Source organism: Benincasa hispida, chromosome 4 (genome assembly GCF_009727055.1).
Source record: "Benincasa hispida cultivar B227 chromosome 4, ASM972705v1, whole genome shotgun sequence".
Lineage (NCBI taxonomy): Eukaryota > Viridiplantae > Streptophyta > Magnoliopsida > Cucurbitales > Cucurbitaceae > Benincasa > Benincasa hispida.
The window spans coordinates 55,455,989-55,467,434 of record NC_052352.1 but is presented as its reverse complement, the minus strand read 5'-3'; the positions used below and the strand labels follow the sequence as shown (position 1 = coordinate 55,467,434).

Genomic DNA, 11,446 nt, shown 5'->3' with positions numbered 1-11,446 from the left:
ACATTCAAGAACAAGTAATTACATGAAAGAATTCCAAGAAAAATCTCAAGAAAATGCTAATCTACATAATTCCCCAAGAAAAAGACTTACCTACTCATGGAGATGTAAATTCTTCAAGAAATCCATCGAGAATTGCATAATTGGTATAAAGAATGAAGTAATTTTGACAGAATCTCTCTAAAATTTATAAAGAATAGCTCTAGTGTTCATGGAAATCGAAATCACTCTCCAAAAATTGAATTTCTCTTCTATGAAGTTTGAAAAACTGAAGCTTTTTGTATTGAAGAGGATCACAGCGTTGCGACCCTATGATTATGGAGTCCGACGCTCACTTGCGCAGACACGCACACATTTTTATCTTTCCGCGGTTCTCCAGAGCGTTGCAACACTGCGTAGAGCATTGCGACACTGCCCTGTTTTGCAGCAAAATGTAGCATTCTGTCCTTCAGCATTGGGTTACATTATGGAGGGAGTATTGCGACGCTCCGAGCATTGCTGAAATGTATAAATGTGATTCTTTTGAGGGGCAGTGTGGTAATTTGTAATTACTCTTCTTCTTAAGTGATCATTTTGATCTATTTTGGCTCGATTTAACTCCATATTCGTTGTGATGACTCCACTATCATTAGGATTGGATTTTACCTATGAAATATACATTTTAAGCAAAGAATTGAAGTAGATTTGGGGGAATAACATAGAAAACATAACTCTTTTTAAGTCCTTAGCTCTTGGTCGTCCTGAATAAGTTAAAAAGTAGAAATATGTACTCATTTAAGCAAAATATGAATTCATTTATTCACTGTTTATTCAAAGTTTCATTCATTTTTATTTTCATTCACTCATTCAAATGGTTTATTCATTCAATTGACTTACACATTCATTTGACTCTTATCTCTTTTCTCAACAGTCAAGAAAGTAATGATACAAATATCTAATTAGAAATTTAAATTTTTTCTAATAAAGAGTTGAAACTTATTTTTGAAAAGAAAAAGTCTTTTTCTTGAAAAGTCATAAAAGACAAGACTACTAAGTTTTAGTTTATTTAAAGGCCAAAAATAGTGAAAAGGTGACATCTATCTCTCAATTCCTATTCACCCTACAGTGGCTCGGTTATCGGTTTAAGATATACCTAAATTGCATTGGAGAGAGGAAATTCTAAGGCAAGGATGTCTTTCTAAACTCACACACTCAAAACTTAATTGACATTTCTTTTACTTAGAGGGATAGCTTTCACACTCATATCATCGGGAACCTATTACTCTTTTCTTGCAGGCCCTAACAGAAACACGATGAAGGTAGCTCTTTTTACCTCTATTCATGCACACACAGTCATGTTATTTTGATTTTGTTTTGCAAGCTTTTTTTTTATTATTTTTATTATTTTTATTATTTTTTAGGAGGCCCTATTTTATCCTCTTTGTCTAGACTTGCTATTCTAATAAGATGGTTATTCTTAGACCAAAAGTTGTGCTATCGGGGTGATAAAGAAAATTAAGTAGATATAACATTTTTAAAAGTTTTAAGATTCTAAATAAATCTAAATGTTAAGTATTCAATTTTTTATGAAATTAAAAGGAAAATGATTTTTCTTTTGAAAATTTGGGTTTCAAAATTTTGTTTGAAAATTTTAAGATGTCTAAAATTTTGTTTGTATCTTCACTTGAAAGAGTGCATCATCAAAATTTCATTGATAAGAATCAAGAGATTGTGTAAATAAAATGATGCATAAAACCAAATGAATGTGATTCTTTTATTTTGTGTTTTCATGAATTCAATCAATTATGCATTTATGCATTTAAAGAAAAATGAGTAAAGGGTCGAAGAATAGTCTTTTGTAGTATTAAGAATTCATTGGTTATGTTCTCAGAGAATCAAAGTTATGCTATCAAAATGAATCAGAGCCCCAAATATATCAAAATATATCATATCAGAGTCGCAAAATCTATGTAATCAATTTAACTAATCAACTAATCTATTAACTCGAGCTCAGATGCTCAAGGGTTCCAGACATGCATTTATATGATTCTATTAGATCATTATAGAGCAAAAATTTTTAGTACAGCTCATTTTTTATAAAGCTCATCAAAGAAGGCCAAAAACATGCAATGTTTCCCACCCCCAACTTAAAGATTGAACATTGTCCTCAATGTTTAAAATATGAAAATGAGATCAATAATAAAAAGTAAGGGATGTAGGGAGAAACTTCCCTGGTTTTTGGGATTGATTATTTTTTTGCTTGAGAGATTTCATTGTTTTTGTTTTTCTTTGAGTGCTTCTTTTTCTTCTTTATTGATATAACCTAAAAAGAAAAAGAAAAATTAATTATTCCTTTTATTTGAAATGCTAAAATAAGGAAGAAAGAAGAAAAATAAAAAAATGAAAATGAAAAGAAAGGAAAATTTGTCCTGTTGTTGTAAATTTTTAGCGTCGTTTACTCGATATTGGTGAAGAGGGGTATCAAGTGTATGAGGGATTAGTCAAACGCAAGCCCAATTGGACTTGGTTTATATGCCCTTCATTGTAGATTTTAAGTCTGTGCCCGTTCACTTTAAAAGTCTTCATGTTTCAAGACTTTTTCTTTCAACTGCACCATAAAAGAAAACATTAGTAATTTCAAAAGGACCTAACCATTTGGACTTAAGTTTTTCAGGCATCAATTGTAATTTAGAATTATAAAGCAAAACTTTTTGTCCTATTTTGAAGTCCTTTCTTATTAAGCCTTTGTCATGAAATTTTTTTGTTTTCTCTTTATAAATTTTTGGATTTTCATAAGCATCTTGTCTTAATTCTTCTAAATTGGAATTCTAGGAGTCTTTCGTCTCTAGCTTGAGCCAGATTTAAATTACATTGTTTTACCGCTCAATACACTTTGTGTTCAACCTCTACTGGAAGATGGCATGCTTGGTCATATACAATTCTGTACGGATGAAATGCATCCAAAAAGTGTGTTTTCTGGGCTTAGAATTTAGTTAGTTTTATGCTTAATTTGAGATCTTTGATGCTTTTATTGTTTGATTGTAGGAAATCGAGCAATTGAATGAGCAAGCAATTTTGGAAGATTAATGACTAAAATATCCCCAAGAAGGTCAAAGTTTTGACCTAGGGTAATGATCAATGAAAAAAAAGGAAAGAAAATTCGAAAATTGGAGGCAGGGTAGCGTTGAACAAGCGTTGCAATGCTGCTCTGCGACGCTAAAGACCCGAGAGGGTTGAAAAACAGGGCAGCGTTGCAACGCTACTTTAAGAGTTTTGACTGATTTTAATTTAGGGTGTAGATTATTATTTTATTTTATTTTGTTTCAATTTTTTTTTATTTGAGTCTTCTCTTGTGTGATTTTCTTTTGTGGTGTTTGCTTTACCATGTCTTATTATAATTTTGGGTGGCCTTATGGGTTCTACCAATAATGATCCCATGAGCTCATCAACTTTCATAGTAGCAAGATCCTGAGCTTTTTCTATACGAATTACTTTCATGTCAAATCTCTCAGGTAGAGCTTTGAGAACCTTTCTAACGAGTTTTTTTTCCCCTTTTGGACAATTTTTCCAAGAAAAAAAATGTATTGTTAGCTATATCAAGTAGATGAACAATGAACTTAGCTATTGTTTCACCATTAATCATTTTTAAATTTTTAAATTTTGTGGTAACCAGTTGAAGTCTTGACATCTTAACCTTTAAAGTTTCTTCATGCACCACTTCAAAAATGTATCATGCTTTTTGGCTGAAGTGTAGGATTGATTAGACAAAAATCAATTTTTTCAATATCATTGAATATTGCATTTAGAATATGCGAATTTTCCAGAGAGGCTTCATCTTCTCCTACTTTCCGATGATTTAGCTTAGGTACGTTGACACCGTTCTAGTTAGTGACCTTTGGATGAGTCCAACTAGTAACCATTGCTTTTCAAGTTTCTCTATCAATGGATTTGAGGAACATAGTCATGTGCATCTTTTAGTAACCGTAATTTGTTTTATCCAGAACTGAAAGACAAGTAGTAGATCCACCTACTTTGATTGTGTCCATCTTGGTTGAGGGTTTACTATGATACCAATTGAAAAGTAGATGAACCTAATATGGAACAACACAAGTTAGATACAATATCATACGAATAAAAATGACAAGGCAAACTAAGAAACTAAAAAAAATAGGACAAAAAAATGTGACCCAAGTCAGTGCAATATCATCAATATTTGGGGGCAGTGTGCGTGATGGAAAGAAATTTCACTAATAAAGATTAAAAAATTAAGTAATTATTACATTTATATTGTTTTAAAATTATAAGTCACCATTTTTTTTTCATTGGAGTAAAGTTTAAAAGAAATAAATAATAGCATCACTGTTTTGAATAGTTGAATATTTTGATAACCCAAAAGACAACCTCGTCAAACCTATAAAATTCCACAATATTCAAGAATATATGAGATTTTTCAAATAAAATAATGTCAAGTGTATGCCGTTATTAAAGTTATTGATTTTATGTATATATAAATATTGCAAAAGAAGATTATTTAAATATATAAATCAAAATATCTTACTTTATTTTATTTTTAAATTTCATGTCTAATACTTTGAGAAAAAAATTTATGTTCATTCAACCATTCATATTTCACCTTATGAAATTATATTTCAAACATTTTCAAGTATATCCAACTCATTTTATATTCATTATAGATTAATTACCTAAAATATTTATATAGTTTTAGTCATCATTTATTTTATTACTTTTAAATTTCATGTCACATATTCATTAATTTAATTTTTATTTATTTAAAAATTTATGTTCTAAAGATTTTTAATCATGGACGAAGCACATGGATATCGATTGGATTTGCAGATGTGTATGAAATTATTATGTTCATTTATATACCCCAAGTATATAATCATCTTTACATTTGATATTCAATTAACTAACAGATTCAATTTCAGAGCACAAAAGAAAATCAAAGCTTTAAACAATTATTACTTTAGCTTTATTGTTGGCAATAAGCAATGAGATGTTAAGCAATGACAACCCCTTCAAAATGCCAACAAAAAATAAGTAAACTCTAAATGGGGATTAGACAAGAATAAGATACTTCTTTCCTAATTCATCCTAGGAAGCCCAATACTTATTTCTTCCCAAGATTTTCATTTTCTCTACCCTCCTAGATCTTAGAACTGCTAGCTGATATTCCTTGTACCCGGTTTCTTGACGGGCATTCCTTGTATGGACGTTTGTCATGCTCGGCTTCTTCATCACCGACATTAGCTCGACATTGATCTTCTTCTTCTTTGTCACCCCTGCATTTGGAGATTAGAGTTCAGTTAGGAAAGAGAGCAACATAACCAAACCAAGGGTCATAATACTCTTTACAAGCAGACGAGTAAAACTGCAGTAGCCACAAATACGATTCTCAATCAACGAGGACAAAATGTAATAACGGGTTGTGTAGCTATCGGTCGAAAAATGATCAAGCAGTAACTACTTTACGAAAGAAACAGCAATGAAATACATTAGTATAGTAGGTAAGATGGCCGATCCTCATCTTATATTACAATATACATCTAACACTGCCTGAAATATAAGAACTTCATCATAACCATCATTCATTCAAGTAATCAGTTTACAACACTCCATACTCTTAAGGAAATGAAACTGTAATTCAACCCCGGGATTGATAAAACGAAAACTTCCCAAGCAGTATATATACTTATTTTACGAGGACTTTGCAGGAGAAGTAATGAAAAAAGAACGTAGAATGAGAGAGATTACATACATTGAATAAATAATGAGTCCAATGATAACAGCAGCAAAGGCCAAGTAGTAAAGCCAATCAACCTGCAGAAAATGACTTGATTTAGCCAAACGAAACACCAAAATACAACTCATAAACTGCAACAATAAAAAGAATAATAAAAAAGAAAATCAAATGAAAAGGTGCAACGTGATGGTGATAAATGATCATGGACCTTCTCATTATAAGCAGCAACACGAATCACAATTGACCACATGTCTGAGGTCAGTAAAGACAGGTTCAACATTGTGGATCCACTAATCTGCAAAAGAAACATATGCTTAGAACCAAATATTTGGAAGATGTTTCCAGAAACAGGAAGAATTCGACCATTTTTAATCTTACAAGTTGTTTCCACCTTCAACAGTAGTTCGTTTAGCATCTCTTAAATATTAGCAACTAAGGTTATTCTTTTAAAGTTGATGAGTTTGTGAAGAATGATTTCAAGCATAGAATAGCCATTACTTTTAAATGCTAAATAATTACTATTCTTAAAACAGTTATTTGTTTTTTCTTCTCTATTTACATCAATATATCTTTTTGGAAAAGAAAAATGAAATCCCCAAAAACATGCCCTCATTTAAATATACTCCATCATGAGTTTGCAAGGCCCCCGATCATTCACAGATATAGGAGAAGGGGTAAAAAGGAGAATTCACAACTGCTATTGGGCCGCAGTCGTATGGGAACGACAGGAAGGGTTTATGAAGGGGTTTGGAGGCATGGTGAAGGGTGCGAACATTTTGGCTGAAGGCCGAGGTTTAGGAGAGTATTTTTGATACTTTTATTTTCATTATTGCATTGTTCTTATTTCCTTGCATTAGAGATCTTGGAACTCTGTTATTTGCTTGTTTCATTTATCTGCAATATATCTCAGATCAGGGAGGCTACTCCCCTGTTTTCAGATACTTGTTGGGTTTGTTTGCAGGGGTTAAAAGAAACCTAATGGAGTACTCTCATAAAGAGAGAGAAAGAGAAGTCATCTATATAACTAAAACATCAACCGATTAAAAGAGACCTAATTTTATTGACAAAAGTATTTACTTCATGAAACTATATGTAATCAGTATTTTCCAAAAGAAATGATAGTTTACTGGTCCATTTGATATTAATTACCAAACATGTTTTTATTTTTCTTTCTTGAAAAGGAAAAACAAGAACCCAGCTACAGAAACATTAGCTAATGGCTGTTAAAGGTCAATTTCTAGCAGGTATTTCAACCAAATTTCTTCTTATAGACAACTTTTCTTCATGGTAAATAACAAAATTAAAAATGATTATAACACAACGTTAATAACAGTGACTACCATTCAGCCATCGACTTGCATAATCTCGATCAAACTATCTTACATTATCCTCTTTCTTGAAAAGAAAAGAACTTGACAACATAAACAAATATTCCAACCCATACCTGAAGCAATATTGGGACAAGCGAGTAGAACAGAAACATAGCAACAGAAAATCCAGCAAAAGGGATTGCCTGAAAGAAATAGATAAAAAACAATTGTTATACATTGGAATGTCAAATTCTAGGAGAGATTAACATCGCAAACTCCATCCATGCAGCACATATCTAAAGTTATGTAAAGTATAGAAAGTCATATGGATTAAATGGCTTGGTTTCATAAGAGCTGTGGAAGGTAGAATGAGACTCAAGTGAGAATTGTTTTGAGTTGAGTGGCTCTAGCGTGACCAATGAAACTAACAACAGAAAGATGTCATATTGATGATTCCAGCCATCCCCCATTTTTAACATTTGGCATAAAATTTTTGTTTCACCTTGATATTGCTAGAGAAAACATCTCACCTTTTTCTAACCAAAAGACATTTTCCCTATGAAGTACTTTTATAAGGAAGCTATGCGGTGAAACAATGTGAGGTTGTTTGAAGGCTGGGGAGAGAGAGAGAGAGAGAGAGAGGACGTACCGCTTTGGCTGTCCATCGAATGGATTTCAACTCATTGCGCTCAATTATGCTTCTAAAGAAACCATCAAGGGAAACATAGTACATACACTTTTTTCCAAAATAAATAAATAAATAAATAAAGTTAGAATCACCAAAGTCACTTTACCAACGTATGATAGTGTGATGTTTCTTAGAACAAAAGAACAAAAACAATATTGCATCATAGGACTGCAGTTCAATTATTTCTTTGAAAAAGAGAGAAAAATGTCAGTTTCAGAAACAATTCCAAATAAGCCTAGGGTCAAGAAAAAAAAACCACAAAAACATTTATGAATCTAAGGATACATTTGGATTGCGCTGATGATGGCACCGAAGATGCCCAACATCGCCATCAGCTCCACTCTGTCAGCATTCTTCACCAGAAATTCCTTCAGCAGAAAGTTAAATTTTAACATTTAGAAAGTGTTTAATAATTGTATATCACAAACCATGACATGACAAGTAGAGAAGCAATAACATTTAATGTTCCAAAAGTCGCGAGGCCCAATCATCAAATATCTTGAGCTTATCAGTAAGGTAAAAGTAAATGCTTCTGCATACTCAGCCTTACCTCGCTGACATTAGTAACCGCATAAAGGGTAGCACCGGCTATAACAAGAGCATCCCCTTTAAGTGGGCTGCTTCCTCCTGTAACTCATATTGGTACACGTGAATACAAGGAAATATAAATTTGCAAGGTTAATCACGACCATGCATATGGGTGTAGTGAAATGTCTTAAAAACCAAGTCAGAGGGTAGGGGACGACACAAAGAGAAAGAGCATAAAGGGGCTCGTATCATTACCAGCTCGGTCACCAGCATGAACATCAGAAAAAATGACCATGACAAGGCCGGCAACACAAACAACAACACCAGCTATCTTCCTGAATCTGTATTTTGTTTTCAGGAAAAGCCAGGCTAGCAGCATGACACAAGGGATTGTCCAACAATCCAGCAGCATGACACTTGTTAGAGATGTGTACTGATAGGCCTTCACAACTGCACCTCGCATGAGAACAAGATCAGTTTCAAATTATCAAACATTTAGGCAGTATTATGAAACAAGAGATCAGAACTCAAATATATAAAAACTTTTATAGCTCATGACTCATGATCAATGATGACTAGAGAAGGTTCATGAAAATAGAGAAAGAAGGTACTTATCATCATGTCATATAAAGCTTCGTTTGAATATTTCTCAAAAAATATAATCAGTAAGACAAGAAAATTATCCGTACCAAGGTAGTTGGCTTCTACATCTACCAATCCTAGTGGTATGTAGAAGTACCATTTTGCCTGAAATATTTAAAAAGGAGACAAGTAAGAAATTCACACATCATAGATATGAGTTAGCAAAAGAAACTAAAATCAACCGCATAGTATAGATAACCAAAGTAAACACACGCAGTTCGGACATCTTCATGTGGAAAATGTTTTACTCCTAATAGATTAGGGACTTCTCCCATGTCACCTTATGATTCAATGTTTCAGTATTTATTATAATCAAGCCAAGTTCAACAAATATTAGCAAGATCACACAACAATTCACAGCTATACTTCAACAACTAAAACATTATCACGTGTGACAGCCACGTTTAGCCATCTAACTAAACAAGGTAGATGCATAGGAAAGCGAGGCCAGAACACCTCCTTTTCAGGGAAAGCTATTAGCTATGTCTGTACTTCACACCCAAAAAAGAAAGGAAAACAGTAAGAAAATTTTAACTCTTATATAAGTTAAACTTTTATGCACAAAATGAACATTTTAGATTTTTAAGGTAGCATCACCATCACCATCACCATGCTTTGTGCCCTGCAAGTACTCTGTTTCAATATTTTGAACTTTTTTTAATCTATATGTATAAAAAAAAGTCCAAAGTGACTAAATGGAAAAAGGAGGCATGAAAAGAAATTATGTTAAGTGATTGTATCCAACGCAAAATCGCAGGTTGAGAATTAGGAAGCATTAAAAAGGGTCAGAAAATTTAGTATGATAAACTTCATAAACAATATGAGAAACATTCAATCGTTTAGCTTAGCCACTGGATCAGTTTAAAAGGAATCAAATATAAAAGAGAATCACAATCACCTTGAGTGCTTTCTTACGGTAGAGTACTATACTTCCGTAGACAATTGCTAAGAGGACATAGTTTATAAAGGACTGTGAGGTTGGTGCATTAATTCCTGCACAATAGGACTAAATGTTAGTTACGAATACATTATGATAGATTAAAGAATGTCCCTTGATGTGTGGGGTCGAGCTCCCGTTTAACTCATAAAGTCCAAAACGAAAACTATTAAATTATCAATAAATACAAAAACTTAACCTGAAGTTTTATATATGTTCTTAACGTTAAGTAAAACTTTAAACATATAAAGATGAAAGCAAAAACTTCCACTGGCGCTCTGTAGAACTATCTGTTCTTCACAAACAAGTTGAAGTTTAAACCAAAACTAATTAAAATGCATAGAATCCTCATATTCCCCAACTCAGAAAAGTACATGAAAATTCAATTAAAAAAACCAAAAATAAGAAAAAGATGCAGAAAAATATAAAGAATGTACCTCTTTTAGCGAGTTCAGAGGATGCAAAACCAGTAGAAGTGATAAGAAGAGACAGAAATTGTCCCAACCCAAGACCGATTAAAGTGCTTTTCGTGCAAAAATCCTTGAAATTCCTCATTATCTTCTCGTTTTCGACAGTCAAACAAGATTAGAACAGACAATCCCACAGCCCAGATGAAAACTATCCAAAATAGAGTGATCAATCACAAAACCCAACTGACAAAAAAGAAGAAGAAAAAAAGTCTATAAGACGACAATCTGAAACAGACCCAGTTGGAGCTTTGATTCAGAATCCAACAATTTGAAGCATTCGAATAAAATGAACAGAATATAATTGGGAAAACAACAGATGGGAGTGAAACTCAAGGGGTGAGAAGAGAAGAGCTCCTTACAGGCGTTTGAATGCGATTGAGCATCTGAATTCTAGAATTTATGCTGAATTTTCCAAGTTGTTCTTGGAAAAGGAAAAGAGAATTTTTGCTTCTTCACTCCACTCTGTATATGAATAGAGAATTTACCCTTTTGGGGTATGAGATAGAGGAATTTAGAAATTGGAAGCGACGGATCGAAAAGGGTGTAAATCAGAAGTGGGAATTGAATTTTTGGGATTGACCACAAAGATTATTGGTCATTTGATATGATGTGATATGATATATAGTTTCAATTTTTGACTTTTGATTCTAATGGTCAGTCCTCTGCTAGTAAAAGAAAGCGTATCAAAATTTCAAATATTTTATACATTGCTACACCAAACCACACCCCAGATTTTTATTTACTTTTTTTTTTTTAACAAAAAGCGAAATAGATTGAGCTACTTTTGGCATCGTATTAGCTATGTCGAAAATATTTGAAAAGAATTTTTAATTTTTAATTAATATTTCGTTTTCAATTTTATACATTAAGAAGAAAATTTATTTTATATATTTATCTATTTTTCCTCTAATCAAATCTATTTTCTATTTTTTTATTAGTTAAATGTATCAATTTTTTAAAAATAGTATACCAAATTGATTTTTTTAAATAAAGTTATTTTCCTTAATATTTATAAATTTATCTATAAGAAACAAAATTTATCATACTAAACAATTATTTAAAATTTTAAATTACAAAAAAAAAAATTAAAATTTGGTTATAAGTCTATTTTAGTTATTATATCTAAAACAA

At 32.2% G+C, this 11,446-nt stretch overlaps 1 protein-coding gene across 2 annotated transcripts; it reads right to left on the bottom strand.

Moving 5' to 3' along the window:
- Nucleotides 1-4,946: 4,946 nt before the first annotated feature.
- LOC120076751 (solute carrier family 35 member F1-like) lies at nt 4,947-10,912 on the bottom strand. Of its 2 annotated transcripts, none has more exons than XM_039030654.1 (12): nt 10,675-10,910; nt 10,283-10,498; nt 9,807-9,901; nt 8,956-9,013; nt 8,522-8,716; nt 8,289-8,365; nt 8,024-8,106; nt 7,700-7,751; nt 7,185-7,253; nt 5,949-6,035; nt 5,756-5,817; nt 4,947-5,279 (listed from the first exon to the last, which is right to left on the bottom strand). In XM_039030654.1, the coding sequence occupies exons 2-12, from the start codon at nt 10,398-10,400 to the stop codon at nt 5,144-5,146; spliced, it is 1,032 nt and encodes a 343-aa protein (XP_038886582.1). In that variant the 5' UTR covers nt 10,401-10,498; nt 10,675-10,910; the 3' UTR covers nt 4,947-5,143. The 2 variants fall into 2 exon arrangements, with proteins under 2 accessions (XP_038886582.1, XP_038886581.1); XM_039030653.1 differs by having other exon boundaries at nt 5,144-5,279; nt 10,283-10,463; nt 10,675-10,912.
- Nucleotides 10,913-11,446: the final 534 nt, after the last annotated feature.